General features: G+C 49.3%; 1 protein-coding gene across 2 annotated transcripts; it reads left to right on the forward strand.

Moving 5' to 3' along the window:
* Positions 1–9,985: 9,985 nt before the first annotated feature.
* Positions 9,986–16,703, forward strand: CA2H3orf22 (chromosome A2 C3orf22 homolog). Of its 2 annotated transcripts, none has more exons than XM_081795003.1 (4): positions 9,986–10,094; positions 13,397–13,526; positions 14,242–14,373; positions 16,355–16,703. In XM_081795003.1, the coding sequence occupies exons 2-4, from the start codon at positions 13,435–13,437 to the stop codon at positions 16,524–16,526; spliced, it is 396 nt and encodes a 131-aa protein (XP_081651129.1). In that variant the 5' UTR covers positions 9,986–10,094; positions 13,397–13,434; the 3' UTR covers positions 16,527–16,703. The 2 variants fall into 2 exon arrangements, with proteins under 2 accessions (XP_081651129.1, XP_081651130.1); XM_081795004.1 differs by having other exon boundaries at positions 16,419–16,507.
* Positions 16,704–20,219: the final 3,516 nt, after the last annotated feature.

Consider the following 20,219-nt stretch of genomic DNA (forward strand, 5'->3'; position numbering starts at 1 on the left):
CCAGACACGGCTTGTCAGGGGGCACAGGCTTGCTGGGCCGCTGGGGCTGCCTCATCCCCTTCCTCCCTAACCCGAGAATAGTGGACATATGTCGTATAACATTGTATGAGTTTCAGGTGCACACCATAGTGATTTAACAATTATATACAATTGACTCTTGAACAACACGGGGGTTGGGGTGGGGGCACAGTTAAAAAGCCACAGACACGCACTTTTGACTCTCCCAGCACTTAACTGGTAGCCTACTGTTGACCAGAAGCCTTACTGATAACATAAATGGTTGATTAACATGTATTTTGTGTGTTGTATGTATTCTATATTGTATTCTTACAGTAAATTAGGCTAGAGGAAAGGAAATGTTATTAAGAAAATCATAAAGGGGCACCTGGGTGGCTCAGTCGGCTGAGCGTCCCACTTCGGCTCAGGTCACGATCTCACGATTCATGGGTTCGAGCCCTGCGTCGGACTCTGTGCTGACAGCTGGGAGCCTGGAGCCTGCTTCGGATTCTGTGTCTCCCTCTCTCTCTGCTCCTCCCCTGCTCACACCCTGTCTCTCTCTCAAAAGTAAATATAGATTTAAAAGAAAAAAAAATTTTTAAAGAAAATCATAAGGAAGAGAAAATGCAGTTATAGTACTGTACAGGAAAAAAAAAATCCACATATAAATGGACCCATGCAGTTCAAACCTGTGTTGTCCAAGAGTCAACTGTACATTACCTGCTGCTAACCACAGGGAAGTGTGGTGGCCATCTGTAATTGCACTGCCGGGCACTTACCCAAAGACAATGAAAACAATAATTCAGAAAGATGCATGTGCACCCCTGTGTTTATCGCCCTCTCTCCATGCTCAAAATCTCTAGGGGCTGCAAAGTCCCAAAGGGAGATAGATGTTTAAAGTCTCCAAGGAGACACTGGTGCTCTTCCCCCTTGTGTCCACACGATGGCACCAGGGAGGCAGCTTCCTGGCTGCCGGAGAAGGGTTGAGCAAGGTTTGTGCAGGGGTAAGGGTGGGAGTGGGGGTTCTAGGTCAGGAGTGGGCTCTTCCCACAGACTCACACCAGCTGCACGGGCCTTGGGCTCCCCGGACACAGCTGTCAGTCCCAGCATCGCTTCCATCCTGTTCTGTCCTGTAATCCACTTAGGAGCCTTGAGTTTCTTCAGGGCCAGGCACTAACAGCCAGGAAAGCACACACCTGTGCAGAGGGTGCCAAGGCACAGCGGGCAGGCTCCAGTCCCCCCCCTTCCCACTGTGTCCCCTGGTAATGTGGACCTGTGGGGAAATGGCCTCCCAAAGAGTTAAGAGAAACAAATTCGTGTTTCTTTACGAATCTCTCTCAAATAAAGGCAACTGACTCCTTTACCATCAGGTTAATTGAGGCAGCCACCACCGTGATCATTACACAGAACAATTCCACAGTTCTAAAAAAGTTCCCTTGTGCCCATTTGAAGCCAATCCATTCCTTCCCAGTGCTGACCCCTGGCAGGAACCAGTCTGTTTTTGTCATGATAGTTTTGCAAATGGAATCTGATGGTACCTAGTCTTCAGTGGCTCGTTTTATCATTCAGCTTGATGCATGTGCTACTCTTCCTATTGTGGCTGTCGGCTGTCCAACCTTTTCTATGGCTGAGTAATATCCCATTGCACCAATAAAAGCCACTTGTCTTAATTTGACCAGTTCGAGCTAGTTCTCTGTCATTTTGCTATGTCCTCATCATTCTCTGATTACTTCCTGTCTTTCTGGCGAACAAGATGTTCTAGACTCGTGTGTGTATTTTTTAAAAAACCTTTGAATGTTATTTATTTTTGAGAGAGAGTGTGCACAAGGAGGGGAGGGGCAGAGAGAGAGAGAGGGAGAGAGAGAATCCCAAGCAGGCTCCAAGCTGTCAGTGCAAAGCCTGATGCAGGGTTCAAACTCACAAACCATGAGATTATGACCAGAGCCAAAATCAAAAGTCAGACGCTTAACCGACTGAGCCACCCGGACGTCCCTGTGTATTTGTGTGTGTGTACATGTGAGTGTGTGTTTTAATAACAAGGTAAATTCACATAACATGAATTAACCATTTTAAAGCTTATAGTTCAGGGGTGCCTGGGTGGCTCGGTCAGTTGAGCATCTGGCTTCAGCTCAGGTCGTGATCTCTCAGCTTGAAAATTCAAGCCCCACATCAGGCTAATGGCTGCCAGCGTGGAGCCCACTTCAGATCCCCTGTCCCCCCCTCTCTCTGCTCCTCCCCTTCTAGTGCTCTCTCTCTCTCTCTCAAAAATAAATAAACATTGGGGTGCCTGGGTGGCTCCATCAGTTGAGCATCCATCTTTGGCTCAGGGCATGATCTCACGGTTTGTGAGTTCGAGCCCCACATCAGGCTCTGTGCTGACAGCCTGGAGCCTGCTTCAGATTGTGTGTCTCCCTCTCTCTCTGCCCCTCCCCTGCTCGCTGTCTCTCTCTCAAAATAAATAAACATTAAAAAGTTTTTTAAAAATTTAAATAAAATAAATAAACAAAAAAGAGGGTACAGTTCAGGGGCACTTGGCCCATTAAACAGTAACACCCAATTCCCCACTCCACCCCAGTGTCCGGCACTCTCCATTCTACCTTCTGCCTTTATGAATTTGTCTATTCTAGATATTCCATATAAGTGGAATCACAATATTTGTCCTTTTGCGTCTGGCTTATACCACTCAGCCTGGTGTTTTCAAAGTTCCTGTGGTAGCACGGATCAGAACTTTTTAAGGCCGACTCAGATTCCGCTGTATGGACAGGCCACATTTTATTCATCCATTCATCCCTTGACAGCCACAGATTGTTTCCATTTTTTGGCTGTCATGAGTAACGGATGCTTCAGTGAACCTTCCTGTGCAAGTATCATTCCGAGTTCGTCTTCAGATCTCTGGGGTATATCTTCGGAGTGGAGTTGCTGGATCATATGGTAATTCTACATTTAAGTTTTTGAAGAACTGCCCTGCTGTTTTTCCACAGAGGCTGCACTATTTTACATTCCCACTAACAATGCACAAGGGTTCTGATTTTTCCTCCTCCTCACTAATGCTTGTTTTTCTTTCTTTCTTTCTTTCTTTCTTTCTTTCTTTCTTTCTTTCTTTCTTTCTTTTCTTTCTTTCTTTCTATAATAACCCTCCGGATGGGCAGGAAATGGTGTCTCCTGTGGTTTTGATTTGCATTTCCCTGAGGTCTGATGATATTGAGCATCTCTTCATAGGCTAGTTGCCTCCTTGTCCTTCTGCTTTGGCGAAACACCTATTCAAGTCCTTTGCCCATTTTTAAGGTAATGTTTTGTCTTTTTGTTGTTGAGTTGTAAGAGTGCCACAGAGTCTGGATGTTGAGCCATCATCAGATTTGTGTTTTCCAGTTATTTTCTCCCCTCACATGGGTTATTTTTTAATTTTCTTGTCCTTTGAAGAAACAAGGTTTTAATTTTGATGGGGTCCAATTTATCTGCTTATTCTTTGGTTGCTTATGCTGTTGGTGTTATATTTAAGAAGCTCTTGCCTTACCTAGGGTGGCAAAGATATACACCTATGTTTCCTTCTCGGAGTTTTAGAGTTTAGAAGATTCTTTCTGAGAGTTATGTATATATATATAAATAAATATATAAAGATATATAAAGATATAAATAAATATATATATTTATACATATATCATAGAATATCTTTTATTTTTTATTTTATTTTAAATTTAAATTTAAGTCAGATAACATACAGTATAGTCTTGGCTTCAGGAGTAGAACCCAGTGATTCATCTCTAACATAGGACACCAGCGCTCATCCCAACCAGTGCCCTTCTCAATGCCCATCACCCATTTAACCCATCCCCCACATACCCCCCACAGCAACCCTCAGTCTGTTCTCTGTATTTAAGAGTTTCTTATGATTTGCCTCCCTCTCTGTTTTTATCTTATTTTTCCTTCCCTTCCCCTCTGTTCATCTGTTGAGTTTCTCAGATTCCACATATGAGTGAAGTCATGTGATATCTGTCTTTCTCTGACTTCTATCACTTAGCATAATACCCTCTGGTTCCATCCACATAGTTGCAAATGGCAAGATTTCATTCTTTTTCATCGCCAAGCAGTATTCCATTGTATCTATGTACCACATCTTCTTTATCCATTCATTAGTCAATGGACATTTGGGCTCTTTTCCATACTTTGGCTATTGTTGATAGCGCTGCTATAAACATTGGGGTGCATGTGCCCCTTTGAATCAGCATTTTTGTATCCTTTGGATAAATTCCTAGTAGTGCAATTGCTGGGTCATAGGGTTGTTCTATTTTTAATTTATTGAGGAAACTCCACATTGTTTTCCAGAGCGGCTGCACCAGTTTTCATTCCCACCAACCATGCAAAAGAGATCCTCTCTCTCCACATCCTCGCCAACATCTGTTGTTGCCTGAGTTGTTAATTTTAGCAAGACTCTTATATATTTAGGTTTTGGATGTATTTTGAGTTAATTTTTGTATATCGTATGAGAAAAGGGCCCAATTTCATTCCTTTGCACGTGGAACTGTCCAGCTGTCTCAGCACCATTTGTTCAAGAGACTATTCTGTGGTCTCCAAGTGGTCCTGGCATCCTTGTCAAAATCAATTAACCCGTAATTGTGGGTTTATTTCTGGACTTTTGTTTCTATTCCGTTGATCTGTGTCTCTCCCAGTGCTGGTACCACACTGTTGATTATTGTAGCTTTGTAGCAATTTTAAAATCAAGAAGTGTGAGTCTTTCAAATGGGCTTTACTTTTTCAAGATTATTTTGGCTAATTGGGGCCCCTTGAAATTCGATGTGAATTTTAGACTCAGCTTTTTGATTTCTGCATAAATCTGATACGGTTTTGACAGGGGCCACCTTGAACCTGTAGAACATTTTAGGTAGCATTGCCATATTAGCAATATTAAATCTTCAAATCCAGAAACAGGGTTGTCTCCTTATTTACTTAGGTATTATTTAATTTCCCTCAGAATCGCAGCAGAGGCAAACAACAGTGGAATTCTTCTTTAGAAAAGAAGATAGATAGGTTTTAAAAATTTATAAGCAGGTGTGGGGAAAGTCAAGAAACCAGCTTGGTTTCACATCCAGTCATCAAAGTCTCACAAATTAGGGACGCCATGTACTTCTGGAGGATGTGGGGGGGGGGGGGGCAGCTGACATCAAGATAACTGAAAGCCCATTTAAGAAAGAGTGAGGCTCTCACCTCCCTGACACTCTACAGAGCATTTTCCACACACTGGCAAAACCTGGAAAGTTATTTTCTGGAGATGGTTAAAACCAAATCCTCTTGACTAGGGGCACTGGGATCAAATGAAGGCATCAGTGCTATCCCAGCACAGTCCTGAAGTGAGCAAATACATACTGAATCCCAAGACAGTTCCTCCCACTGAGCTCCCGGAACTCTGGCAACCAGCGGTCACCCTGCTCTGGCCAGAGCTTGGTAGAGTCTGATTTCTCGGGGGACTCTGACAAGCCCATTGAGAATGACCTAAAGATACTGAATAAGGGTCTCCAAATAAACTTCCCTGTTAGATAATTGGACAGTGAAATCCAAATTCAGTAAGCCCTAAACACAAGCTCAGAGCTTTCAAATTTGAAAAAAGAATTTTTTAATGGAGACACAATTGACTTACAAAAAAATGACAATTTCTTTGGTTCAAACACAGTTGTAAAACCACCATTAGAATCAGGGTAAAGGGCGCACGTGGGTGGCTCAGTCAGTTTAGCGTCCAAATTTAGCGCAGGTCATGATCTCATGGTTCATGGGTTCAAGCCCTGCATTAGGCTCTGTGCTGACAGCTCAGAGCCTGGAGTCTGCTTTGGATTCTATGTCTCCCTCTTTCTCTGTCCCTCCCCTGCTCATGCTCTGACTCTCTCTGTCAAAAATAAGTAAACATTAAAAAATTTTTTAAAGAAGATATAAATATTATAACATATATACACTTAACAACAGAGCACCAAAATATATTAAAAATTAGCAAATGGAAAGAGAAATAGACAGTTCTACAATAATAGACAATTCAATACTCTACCTTTAAGAATAGATAGAACCAGACAGAAGATCAATAAAGATATGGAGCACTTGAACAACATTTTAAGCCAAAATTAGACCCAATAGACATTTGAGAAACTCCACTGAACAATAGAATATACATTCTTCTCAAGTGTACTTGGAATGTTCTCCAAGATATTTTAGACCATAGAACCAGTCTTACTAAATTTAATAAGTTTTAAAATTTTCAAGTCATACGCATGTATTTTCTGATCACAATGGAATGAAATTAGAAATCAATGACAGAAAACTGGAAAAAGCACAAATAAGTGGACAGTAAACATTTCTTTTTTTTTTAATTTCTTTTAATGTTTATTTTTGAGAGAGTGAAAGAAACAGAGCATGAGTGGGGGAGGAGAAGGAGGGGTGGGACACAGAATCTGAAGCAGGCTCCAGGGCTCTGAACTGTCACCACAGAGCCCGATGCAGGGTTCAGCCCCAACTGACTGTGCCCCTAAACAACATTTCTTAAACAATCACGCAACTAGGGGCACCTGGGTGGCTCAGTCGGTTAAGTGTCCAACTTCAGCTCAGGTCATGATCTCACAGTCTGTGGGTTTGAGCCCTGCATCGGGCTTTGCTCTGATAGCTCAGAGCCTGGAGACTGCTTCGGATTCTGTGTCTCCCTCTCTCTGCCCCTCTCCTGCTCATGCTCTGTCTCTCTCTGTCTCAAAATAAATAAAAAGCATTAAAAAATAATAATAATCATGCAACTAAAGAAGAAATCACAAGGGAATTTAGGAAATGCCTTCAGATGAATGAGAACAAAAAAACCCAAAACATACCAAACTTACAGGATGCAGTGAAAGCAGTGTGAAGAGGGAAATTTATAGCAGTAAATGCTCTCTTCAAAAAGAAGAAAGATCGCAAATTGATCATCTAATTATATAACTTAAGGAACTAGAAGATGCAGAGCAAGCTAAATCCAAGGCTAGGAGAAGAAAGCTGATAGTAAAGATTACAATAAAAATAAAACACAGAATAGAAAGTTATGTAGAAAATCAACAGAACCAGAGTTGATTTTTGAAATTATCAACAAGATCGGCAAAACTTTAGTTAGATTGACTAAGACAAAAAAAAAAAAAAATGAAGATTCAAATTTCTAAAATCTTAAATGAAAATGGGAACATTACTACCGATTGTATAGAATTAAAAGGATTATAAGAGAGTACTATGAACAGTTGAATGCTAACAAATTGGATAACCCGGATGAAATGGGCAGATTGCCAGAAACACACAACCTACCAACACTGAATCATGAATAAATAGAAAATCTGAATAGGTTGATAAATAGTATGTAGACTAATTCAGTAATCAAAAACCACCCAACAAATAAAAACCCTGGGATAGATGGTTTCGCTACTGAATTCTATCAAACATTTAAAGAACTAATATTAATCCCCTCCGAACTTTTCCAAAAACCTGAAGAGGGGCGAAACACTTCCTAACTTACTTTAAGAGGCCAGCATTGCCCTGATACCAAAGCCAGAAGAAGACACTTCAAGAAAAGAAACTAAGACCAATATGCTTTATGAATATTGATGCAAAAATCTTCAACGAAATACCAACAAACTGAATTCAGTTTAGAAATATTAAGAGGATTATACACCATATAATTATACACCATAACCATGTGAGATTTACATCAGGAATGAAAAGATGGTTCAACTTATGAAAAGCAATCAAATATACCACATTAACAGAAAAATGGAAAAAAAAACACACCCACATGACTATCTCAATTGATGTCAAAATTTTTGATAAAATTCAACACACTTTCTGATTAAAAAAAACATTCAACAAATTAGTAATAGAAGAAAAACTTTGTTAACAAAGTAAAAACTATATATGAAAACCCTACACTTAATGTCCAACTCAATGGTAAAAAGACTGAAAGTTGGGGTGCCTGGGTGGCTTAGGCCGTTAAGCACTTGACTTCAGCTCAGGTCATGATCTCACAGTTTTTGAGTTGAGCCCCATTTGGGGTGAGCATAAGCCCTGTATCAGGTAAGCCCCATTTATCTCTTTCTCCCTCTCTCCCTCATCTCTCTCTCTGCCCCTCAGGGGGTTCTCTCTCTCTTCCTCTCTGCCCCTTACTCACTTGAGTGCTTTCTTAAAAAAAAAAAAAAAAAAAGACTGAAAGCTTTCCCACTAGGATCAGGAAGAAGGCCAGGATGCCTGGTTTGGCCATTTGTATTCAACATAGTACTGGAAGTTCTAGCCAGAACAATTACAAAACCCAAAGGATTATACTTACACACACACACACACACACACAGAAAAGGCTGGGACCAGATGGCTTCCCTGGTGAATTCTACCAAACATTTACAAAGAATTAACACCAATCCTTATCAAAGTTTCCCAAAAACTGAAAAGGAGGGAACGTTTCCAAGCTCATTTTATGAGATCAGGATTATACTGCTACCAAAGCCAGAAAAAGACACTACAGGAAAAGAAAAGTCCAGGTCAATGCCCCTTAGGAATACAGATTCAAAAATCCTCAACAACATAATATCAAAGTAAATTCAGCAGCATATTAAAAGGATTATGTATCATGACCAAGTGGGATTTATCCCCAGAATGCAAGTGTACTTCATAATAAGAAACTCAATCAATGTAATACATCACATTAATAGAATAAAGAATGGAGAGTGGCTGGGGGACATGTAGCACAGGCAAAATGGCCATACCACCCGGGTTCAACTCCTTCACCTCATTCTTCAACTCCTCGTAATCTGGCATCTGTGCCTCCACAAAAACAGCTTTGCATAAAACTAAACAGCCCTAAAACCCGCAGTTACTTGTTCCTTCTCACCTTGTTGCGTCCTTGTTGCACCGACACCGCTGACCAGTCTATGCCTCTTGAGCTGTGACCATCCCCCGGCTTCCATGACACTATTTACTTTGTCTTCTTTGTGCCTCTGGCTGGGTCGCAGGCACTAAATACTCACTTGATCATTAAATATTGGAGTATCTTAACTCAGCTCACTGCTCTCTTCTCCTTCCACACTGTCTCCCATTTGGATGATGATCTTCGATTAGCACTGATACGTCAACAACACCCAAACTCACTTTAGGTCCAGACCTCACCCCTCTGGACCTCAGACCCAGATCTATGACGTGCCTGAGTGGAGGGATGCCTCAAAGACATCTCAAACTCAACCAGACCGAGGCCAAACCCACAGTCTCCCTCCAAGGCTTAGTCCAGTCCCGTCTAGTGATAGTAAAAGAAACCCAGAATCCTCATTGACCCTCCCACAGGCTCTACCACCGCTCTGTGTTAACTCTGTCTCCTGGACATCTCTCAAACCCACCCCCTTCCCTCCATCTCCATCACCACCTCATCCCAAGGCACCGCCTCCTCTCATCTGCATTACTGCCTTTGCTGGTCACCTGGTCTACCCACACTCACTCCTGGTCCCATTCACTTTGTTCTCCACACTCCTGCCAGAGAGATTTTTTTCCAAACACAGATGTAGTCTGGGACACTGAGGCACAGAGAGACTGACATGCTTGCCTGAGGCCACATAGAAGCCAGTGGCCCAGACTGGGAGACAGAGAATTGACCTTCAGGGCCCATGCCCTAAACTCTCACACTGCCCTGGGCTCAAACCCTCATCCCTGTGATTCCTAGGCTGTGGGTAGGGCTCAGGTCAGAGTTGGCCAGGAAAGAGATTTGTAATGGAAGTGAGGTTTCAGCTATTTCTGGGGTATCTCTTCTGTTCCCAGAACCTGCATGGAAGAGATCCCTGCTGTAGGATATGTTCACGTGCATGCTCCACCCAGGGTGCTGGGAGCAGGAAGGCCAGCAGGCCATCACTGCTGTCTCTACAGCCATTCTCTGGGCCTGAGGGGCTTCAGGCCAGATTGTGAACCACATAGTTCAGCAGCTGGGGGTGTCACTGATTGTGACTTCAAGGGCTTCTGATGTCACAATGAGCCTGTGGGCCTGGCCTATTGGGGCACTAGGGCCAGTGCTCCTGGGGTAGCATGGAAGCCAGGACCATGGCCAGCTTCCGCCCTTCTGGCACCACGTAAGCCAGCCCGTGAGTAGCCTGTAGCTTGAACAGTTCAATGGCCCACTCGTTTCCAGCTGGAGGCTCCATGCACCAAGGCCTGTGTTTCTTTACGTTGCTGAACCAAGAGAGTGCTGTTGCCAGGGCCCTGCCTCCATGCTCTGGGACCAGTCTTGGGGGTTGAAGGGGCAGAGCATCTCTCTCACACCTGGGTAGGGGCAATGCCAGGGAGCCCTGATCTAAGCCCTGACCATCACTGCCAGGACTTGGGGAGGCAGTCTGGGCAGCTGGGAAGGACAGTCTGGGTCAGCTTGGGAAGCCGCAGTGAGACGGTGCCTGTGACAGAAGGCCATGATGTCAGAGTCCCACCCTGGGCTCTGCAGGGGCCACCCTGCCCCCGAGGGAGGTAGATTCAACCCCGTCAGTTTGCAGGGTCACACGCATGGCTTAGGGGGTCTGCAGGTAGGTACGGGGCGGGTGTGAGGGGTGTCCCTTCCCCCGCCTCCTCCAGACTCCTAGGTTCCTGTGGTAGGGCTTCTTCCTTGGGTCCGTCGTTGGTGCGGTCACCTCTTCTAGCCCCATTCAGGACTGTCTGAGGCTGTGAAGTCCCAATGGGCTTCTGGACCCCACCTCTTCCCCTGCTCACCCGGTGGGGGGCAACATAGGCAAACACTTAACCTTTCAGGGCTTTGGTGTCTTTACCTGAAAAACAGGGGTGATCGTATTCTGTTCTCCATCAGGTCAAGCATAGAGTTTAGCAGACACTTCGCTGAGCCCAGAGCCTGGGCTTCCCACCATGACACAGGCACCATCCTGGGCAGGGTCCCTCATCTGGCTTCTCAGGAGGAGGAGGGCCAAAAGCCATAGCCAGGAGTTAGCCACCTGCCCAAGTATGGCTGACAGTAAAGGGCTGTAGGGCCAGGACTATGAAAGGGACCCCACCTCAAGCAAAGCTCTTTTCCAGGTGGGCAAGTCAGTGGAAAAGACCCCCTGCTCAGGGTCAGGAAGACTTTTGGGTAGGATTGAGGGGACAGGTCGCAAGCAGGGCTGCTGCTGACATTTCTGGGCCAGGCAAAGGCCCTCTGGGAACGCTGATCTTCCAGAATCAGAGACTGGGCCAGCCGGGGAGGTGAGTGGGGTGTGCTGGGCTCACAGATAGGTGGGCTTGGCCTTGGACTAGGAGCGTCTGTGTCCAGTGAGGCCATTCAGCTCCTGTCGAGGACCCCGGGGTCAGTGTGCCATAACACTGGAGCAGACAGCACCACAGCCAACTCCCACCCCCTGCCCAAGGCAAGGACACCCTCTGCCCACAGTGAGGGTTTCCAGAAGCCCTCATAGCCCCAGAGGCGAGGGGAGCAGTATGGACAGTGTGGCCCATTTCACCGAGTCCCCACTGGAACAGCCTTGCCCGAGGTCCACTGGCCTCCTGGGGACCCCAGAACCCCAGACTTGGGAAAAGCACTGTGTTCTCCCTTGGCATCCCTCCAGATTTCACTACGTCTTTTACCATGGGTGGGGTGTAGCTGCGGTGAATAGAAAGGGAAGAGAGCCCACAGGTCAGCCTGGGGCATGGGGAGGACGAGGGAGCAGAGTGGTGTGAGGGAGGGAAGCCACACGGTGGCCACACGGGCCCTGCGTTCACGCATGTGTGCCTGTGCATGTGTGTGCGTGGAGACACGAAGCTACGTGGATGGCTAGTTACTTTTCACCTTCCCAACATGGGTTGGTGAGTGCAGACATTTCCAGAGTTTGCGGGGAAGAGGCCTGTTGCTTTGAGTTCTCCAGCGCAGACCCTGGGACAGGCCTGCGAGTGCGGGTACTTTGGGAGCAGCTCACAGGAGGTACAAGCAGGGGGCCGGAAGTGAGGAGGGGCCAGAAGGAGACATAGTGTGTGGTCACCACAGTGGGCAACCCAGCCCAGTCCCACTGGGTCCTTTGGCTGGCGGAGATGTCCCCACCGAGGGGCGAGGCAGCTGGGACATTTATCTGCAACTCCCCCTATGTCGCTGTCCCCCTCCACCCCCCACCCCCCACCAAGGCTGCTTTTGAAGGCAGAAGCCTCCTGGTGCTCATGTGACTTGTGTGTGAGCCTGGCACACGTGTGCAGCCAGAGAACCGCTCTCAGAGTGGCAGACATGACCTCCCTGCAGAGGTGGGAGCAGGGCGGGTTTGGGGGGCTGCTGAGGGTGCCCTGCTCCAAGTCCCGGCCTGACACTAGCTCACCAGCCAGCCCTGCTTCTGGGCGTCTTTCCACACCAGGAGCCAGCCCCCCGCAGCGGCTTCACCCGTCCGCTCGAGGGAACAAATCTGGAGCCAAGGATGGCAGGGGGCTGGCTCTATCACAAGCTCTAAGCTCATGTTCACGACCTGATGGCTGTTCTGGCCACGGTGAAGAAACATTAGCACAGACAGTGGTGGGCAGGGTCGGGCGATTCGATGGCAAAGGAAACAGTAGTGGTCAGGACTTAACCCCTGCTGTTCTCAGCCCTGACCTACCTGCATGTGCACCGGGTGCCTTAAAAGGACAGTCCCTCGTACATGGCTGGTGAGTACCAGAAACGGTGCAGCCATTCTGGAAGGCTGTTTGGAAGCTCCTGTTACAACTGATACCCCTGGGGCGCCTGGGCGGCTCAGTCGGTTGAGCATCTGACTCTTGATTTCGGCTGAGGTCATGATCTCACAGTTTGTGCGTTTCAGCCCGTGTTGGGCTCTGCGCTGACAACATGGAGCCTGCTTGGGATTCTCTCTCTTTCTCTCTCTCTGCCTGTCCCCTGTTCACTCTCTATCTCTCCCTCCCACAAAAAAATAAATAAACCGAAACAAATTTTAAAAAATAAATGAATAAAATAAATAAAACCAATACTGCTCAGCACTGAAAAAAAGAACCACCCACTGATTCTCCCACCCACTGGGAGAATTCCCAAGGGAGTGATGCTGCGAGAAAGAAGCCAGGCTCCCAAAGATGCCTACTGGGTAATTCCATTGGTACAACGTTTGTGAAATCCCATCAGTATAGACATGAGAACAGATTCGTGGTTGCTGGGGCTCGGGATGGGCTGTTTGGTTGAGAACCATCCCAGGCTCAGGTACACAAAGCTGCGTGCACACACACACACACACACGTGAGAGTGTATAACAGGTGCAGTGTGGTGATGCTGGGCATCAGTGACAGGCCAGCATGATCCGGCCCTCATTCAACCCCACGAGGCTGGCAAGGCCCCCAACTTCTGTCCCCTCTGCGGCCCTCAGGGGATACCGTGTGCCTGGTCTGGGTCCAGAATGGCTCCTCCCACCGCCTCTCTGGCTCTGAGATGCCTCCTCTTGCCTTCCAGCCATGGCTGAAGGGTGTGCCAGAGTTTAATCCCCTTCCATGATGAGCTTGAAGGACCCCAAGAAGTACCCCCAATATAAGAAGAGGAGCACCAAGACCCAGGAAAATTTTGCCAGAAAGTTTCCGTACAGGTACAAGACCTCCCCACCACTAGGGCAAAGTCCCGCCTCCCCTCAGCTCACCCCCTAGCACATTCCATGGCCTGGGCCTGGGGTGGGGTTTTTCATCCCCAGGGAGCTCCCTGTGCAGCTCTGTGACAGTCTGGGTTTCACCTTCTCCACCCCCATCCCAATCTGAGCTGACGGCTCTAGGTGGGTGCCCAGGACCCCCGGGGCCATCCCAGAGCCATAGCCAGCTGCTTGCCTCTGGGCCAGTGGCCTCACAGGAACCACCTGAGGAGCATGTTCGTGAACAGGTGTTCACCTGTTCACCCTACCAAACATGTGATGGGATCAGATTGGGGTGGGGACTGGTTTGTAAAGCCCCCAGGGCACTCAGAAAGCAGCAGAGACCCCCAGACTGGGCAGCTCTGGGGCCTCAGCCAGCAGCAGTTACTAAATGTTTTGTGTAGGGTCCTGGGGGAAAAAATGCAGCAACTCTGGAGGGCTTCCTGGCTGTGTGGTCGACCTTGGGCAAGTCACTTGACCTCTCCCTGCCTCATTTCCTCATTTACAAAGTGTTGGCAACCAGACTTACCTCATAGCACGGTTGTGAATTGACATGTGGGTTAATGTTGATAAAGCACTTAGAACGCCACCTGGCAAGCAGAAAGGTCCAGATGACCAAGAGCTATTCGTGTGGCTGATGGCTGCCGGTAACCTAAAGATGCCAGGTGCCCCACTGCAGGTTCTCTTGGCTGACAGCCCCCAACGCAGAGTTCCCGAAGCCCTGGGAGGCCACGAAGAGAAATGACTCACTGCGGGATCAGCTGCCCCTGCAGAAGATGCTGGTGCCAACAAGATCCATTCCAGTCAGAGGGTAAGTGTCAGGCCCAGGATGTGGACAGCCACCGCTGCCCATTGACCACACACAAGTCTCCCACCCCAGGTCTGTACACAGACGTTCATGACCCAGCATGCTCCACGTCTAAGCTGAGGAAACCGAGGTCCAGAAAGGAGGCGCTAATGTCCTGTGGTTCCTCCCACAGCAAGGCAGTTTGTGGGAGAGGCTGCAGGGGACCCTCGGGCGGGCGGGCCCCGTCCGCAGGTGGTGAAGCAGGCCTGAGGGGGTGGGGCTTTGCCGCCATCCTTCCACACGGCACAGGCAAAGCAGAGGAAGGGCCGGCAAGCTTCAGGTCTCCGTGCAGCCTGCTCTGAGGGTGGAGGCACTTGCAAGGGACTCTTGGACTGGCCACCTCTAAACTGACCGCATAGACGTGAATGCACCTCCCACCCACGGGCACACACGGTGAAGCACCCGGAAACCCTTGGGAAGACCCCACCACACAACATTTCACGTACTCGCCCTGTCAGTGGGCTGGCTGGCACCCACCAGCTGTTACACAATGAAGGGCTTCCCTGACCCTTGGGGGCGGGCATCACCCCACCTCCCAAAGACCCTAGCTCTGCCCTGATTGCCTCTGCGCCTCCCTCCAACTCCAAGCCCTGTGTCTGTTCTGACTGGCCAAGCCCCTGGCTCCACACACTGTATATCACCTCTGGCAGGTCACAGAGACACCTGCACAGTCCCCTAACCAGATATCCGGAGAAGCAATTAAAACACTCAGGCTTGCGCGCAGGCACACACACACACACACACACACGCACGCACACAGTTGCGTGCCTATTCCCTGCCCCTACTGGCCCTGACTTTTGTCCTGGGTGTCACATTCCCTCCCTCATCTGGCTGTGGGCTCTTGCTCCAACTGTCTGGACCGATCCAGTGGGCACTGAACTGCAGAGGCTGGAGTCTGAGAGCACAGGGGGTCCTGAGTCTCAGCTTCTACTGCTGCAGAATGGGATCAGCTTCCAGCCAGGCGTCCTGTGGGGACCAGTCAGGCTGTGCACAAGGGCCTAGACTCTTGGTGCTGGGGCCTGCCCCAAGGGTCTGCTATGGGAAGAGGTCTCCCGGCGGATGACACAGAGCAGAGATCTGGAGGACAAACCGAAGTGGTCAGCGGATGTGTCAGGGAGCTCTGGAGGCCGTGGGCTTCTCAACCCACCAGGGCCCAGCACCAGTGGGGAGCCAGTCCCTCCCCTGGGGTGGAGGAGTGGGCAGGGGCCGTGAGCTCCAGGGCAGGCAGGGGGCTGTGGCTGTGGGGCCTCTGCCAAAGGCTTGAAGTAATGGGGAGCAGGCGGCAGAGATCCCCCACCTCGTCCTCCGCCCTCTGAACCCCCACCAGCCCTCTGTTGGGGAATTGACCAGAGTGGGATTGCCAAAGTAGGGCAGAGAGTGGATGGGGAGAGAGGGTAAGAGAGGGCATGGGGGCCCGGGTGAGAAGCAGAACCTTATACGAAGAACCTTATACGAAGAGATGCTCCAGGCAGCAGAAGTCAAGTGCAAACGTCCTGAGGTGGGACAGATTAATGTCCCACTTAAGGAATTTGAAGTGCCATTTTTCGGGATGGTTAGGAGACAGGTAGGGGAGAACGTTAAATGCCAACATTTGTCTGAGGGGGAGTGGGGAGCCACTGAAGTCTGGGGAGCAGGAGGGTAGCATGTCCAGACCTGATGTAGCTGTTAGAGAACGTTGCCTAGGGGAGGATCGGTGGCCTCACACAACGCTGGTGCACCTTCTGGCAGGCACGAAGATGACACTCACTCAGTGTCTGGGCAGGCCTGGGGGACCAAGTCCTGGCCACGTAGGAGTTCTGACTTGGACATCTGGGGTGGGGGGCTGGCTAGGAGGGCAGCAGAGGCTGGTGTGGGGTCCCAGGGCAGGTCTGGGCTGGGAGCAGAGACTTGGCTGTGGCCCTGGCCGACGTCTCTGGACCAGCGGGGTTCCACGTGGCTTCCCTAGGCTTGGGGCACCAGATTTTACATCACTGTCCAGCCTCAGCCCCCCGCCGCTGCCGCCTCCACAGGACTACCTTTGGGAATTCAAGCTACTGAGCCACCGTTTCCCTGGGTCAGGAGTCCCTGCTGCCCTCACTTGTGCCCATGCTGCCCACCCCTCCAGAGGCCTCTCCTAGAGCCCGGCTCTGTGCGGCCTCCCTCTCGGCCACCTTGCAGCGGCCCCAGTGCCCTCCCTTCCGGACAGAGGTGAACTTGAGTGGGGGGCACCGCCTTGAAGGGGCTATTCATCTCCTCAGAACCCACACCATGTAAATAAACATCACAGGTTCACATCCTGTATCCACTTGCATGGAGCACTTTGCTTCCTGAGCCTCCGTGTTCTCATCTATGTTTAATCTTGAGGGGTTGGCGTGAGGCGTGAGAGTTAGTGGGAGGACGGACGTCATTTCCAAGAACTGATTCCAAAGATGTACTCACACATGTGAGGGAACGTATGTGGACAAAACATTCATGACAGCTCCCTAAGAAACAGCGAAGCATCGGAGGCCACCTAATATCCACTAATAGGGGGCTGTTCGGTGACATCAGGGTTGTACCCTGAAACAGTAGGCGGCTACGGAAATGAAGAAACAGCTCTTGATATAATGCTCTCGAGCAATCCACAAAGCATATTAAGAATTTTTTAAAGGCACAGCAGAAGTGTGGCTGATATGCTCCTGCATGTGTGTGTGTGTGTGTGTGTGTGTGTAGTAGGTAACAATCTACCTCTGGGTAGAACTGGGGAACTTGGCGACAGGGCTACTAATTTCTGCAATTTTCATACATGAATCTAACAGCACGCCGTCAGTGCATTACAAAGTCTTCAAAGGAAGTATACGTAATACCAACTGCTTTGGAGTTTGTAATGGTGGCACTAGGTAGGAGGGTGCCTGCTGAGGATGTGAGGGTTTCCTCTGCTCTGTTCTACAAAGAGAGGGACTAGGATGTCACCTTGGAGTCCTTGGGTGAATAAAATTGGGGACACTAACGATAGCCCTCTCCCTAGGAGAGAGGGTGTGGGGACCCTGAAAATGGCTATGGGGGCTGCACTGAGTAAGGTGGACAAGGGCCCTATTCCAGAAAGAAGGGGGAATGAGGTCCCCAGTGGAGTGAGAATTGCAAAGGGGCCCTCCCCAGGCCCTGGGGACAGGTGGGTGCTGGTTCTCAGCCTGCAGGAGGCAGAAGTCAGTTCTGCTGCCTGCTCCTGGGGTGTCTGGGGTGCAGAGGACTGCCATAGGGTGGACACCCCAGCAAAGGACTCTGGGCCTCCCTCCCTCCAGGCCCAGGTGGGAAGCAGGCCTGGTGTACCATGCAGCATCTGGTGGTAGAAGGAAGCAGGGACCCCCAGGGTCCCCTCCTGCTGGGGTCGGAGCCAGGCTGACCTCCACTTGGACTGTGTGTGTCTCAGGAGTTTTCCTGCAACGTGCACAGCTGTGTCCTACTTGATATATACATAATACGGTGCTGCACACCTGTGATGCAGCAGAAGGATCAAGTGACACGTGACCGATGCTTACACCTGCCTGGGAGCTTCTTCTCCAGCGGCCCCCTGCCGCCTCCCTCTGCCGAAGGTAACCACATCTCCCTCCTAACCTTTTAAAATGAGTATCTCGAGGGGCGCCTGGGTGGCTCAGTCGGTTGGGCATCCGACTTCGGCTCAGGTCATGATCTCATGGTTCATAGGTTCGAGTCCCACGTCGGGCTCTGTGCTGACAGCTCAGAGCCTGGAGCCTGTTTCAGATTCTGTGTCTCCCTCTCTTTCTGCCTCTCCCCCCACTCACACTCTGTGTCTCTCTCTCTCTCTCTCAAAAATACATAAACATTAAAAAAAAGAATATTTAGGGAAGAAGGAGCTATCTGGATGCAAACTAGTGCAGCCACTCTGGAAAACAGCATAGAGGTTTCTCAAAAAATTAAAAATAGAACTACCCTATGACCCAGCAATGGCACTACTAGGTATTTATCCAAGGGATACAGATGTGCTGTTTCGAAGGAGCACATGCACCCCAATGTTTATAGCAGCACTATCAACAATAGTCAAAGTATGGAAAGAGCCCAAGTGTCCATCAATGGATGAATGGATAAAGAAGATGTGGTATATAGATACAATGGAGTATTACTTGGAATCAAAAAGAATGAAATCTTGCCATCTGCAACTACGTGGATGGAACTGGAGGGTATTATGTTAAGCGAAATTAGTCAGAGAAAGACAAATATATGACTTCACTCATATGAGGACTTTGAGAGACAAAACAGATGAACATAAGGGAAAGGAAGCAAAAATAATATAAAAACAGGGAAGGGGACAAAACCTAAGAGACTCTTAAATACGGAGAACAGACTGGGGGTTACTGGAGGGCTTGTGGGTGGGGGATGGGCTAAATGGGTAAGGGGCATCAAGGAAGACACTTGTTGGGGACACACAGGGGATGAATCACTGGATTCTACTCCTGAAATCATTATGGCACTCTATGCTAACTAACTTGTATGTAACTTAAAAATAAATAAGTAAAATAGAAAAAAACAAAGGAGCTGTCTGTCGGTCCTGCTGTGTGCCGAGTGTTTCTCCGTCCATGATGTCCTCAAAGAAGAAAACAGACCCTTCAGGAAGCATGCACGGCAGAAGTCCTCACAGGGAAATGGACAACACCTAAATGTTTGAGTGCAGAGGGATGAGGTAAGCATATCACGGCGGCCCATAGAGCAACCCGGGGCATGCCACCAGCATTTAAGTGCGAACATCCAGATCCCGGATTGTCCTGGTGCCGTGAACACAGCCACAGTAAAACATACATCGGCAGAGGAACAGGCACAGTCAACAGCGTGCCCAGCGGTGTGGATCTGTCTTCTAAGAATTTATCCTGCGATTGTACCCACACACGCAGGACGAGAACTATGCAGGGACATTCACCGTGGCACAGTAACGCTAACGGACACAAATTAACCCAATTGCCGATCATTTAGGGACCAATGAAATAAAAGCAAGTCTGCAATGGAGTCCTGACTGGTCCCCTATCCCAAGCTGGGTTCCCCCTGGAGCAGATCTGGAGATAAGGATATGGATGCAAGTAGTGTCATTGAGAAGAGATTCCAGGAAGCCCCAGAGACATGGGGACGAGGAAGGAGGCAGGGGGTGTGCTCTTGAGCTGGGGCCACTGAATCCCAGGGGAGAACTCTGCAGGTCATGCCTCAGTGGTATCCCACCGGAGGGGCAAAGGCTGCAGTATTTGTCCCCCAACTTCCAGCAGACGTGGGTTGAGGGCTGCCCGGGGACACCGACTCCCTCACACCCAATATCCCTGTGTTCAGGCCAAGCAGGTCAGAGGGAACCCACAGGAGGGCTGCGGGTGCGGTGGCTGGGAGCCACTGGGGCACAGTACCTGGAAGTGGTTAGCGGGATGTGGGCCGGGGGTGGTGTGGGTACTGTCCCCAGCCTCCCCTGAAGCAGGGGCATAGCGGTAGGTAGGCTGCTATGGTAGGCTCTGGCCGATGGCACGCGAGTGGAGGAAGAATGTGGAATCCATCCACAGTCTGCGTCTTCAACATTCTGATGCTTGGGAAGAGGACGATCTGGTCTTGCGGACCACGTGGAGGAGGGCTACAGCCTAGGGACGGGGGAGCAACAGGAGAGAAGGCGTCTGTGTCCCCAGTGGCTCCATGGAGCAGTTGTTCTGACTCCCTTCTGCTGAACAAGAGGAGTCACCGTTGTTGAACTTGTGCCGCAGGCAGCCGCGCCTTCACCCCAGGAAGAGGGCTGCAGGCCCGTGGGGAAGGGCAGCAACCCGAGGCGTGGCCCACCGACCTGGCAGGGTGCCGTAACGACCCAGCAA

Source organism: Panthera onca, chromosome A2, assembly GCF_046562875.1.
Source record: "Panthera onca isolate mPanOnc1 chromosome A2, mPanOnc1 haplotype 2, whole genome shotgun sequence".
NCBI lineage: Eukaryota > Metazoa > Chordata > Mammalia > Carnivora > Felidae > Panthera > Panthera onca.

Excerpts from the sequence above, each read along its gene's own strand:
- CA2H3orf22 (XM_081795003.1), top strand. The coding sequence starts at position 13,435 with ATGATGAGCTTGAAGGACCCCAAGAAGTACCCCCAATATAAGAAGAGG. Across the intron at positions 13,527-14,241 it reads GCCAGAAAGTTTCCGTACAG|GTTCTCTTGGCTGACAGCCC; the intron begins GTACAAGACCTC and ends GCCCCACTGCAG. Across the intron at positions 14,374-16,354 it reads AGATCCATTCCAGTCAGAGG|GCTTGGGGCACCAGATTTTA; the intron begins GTAAGTGTCAGG and ends TGGCTTCCCTAG.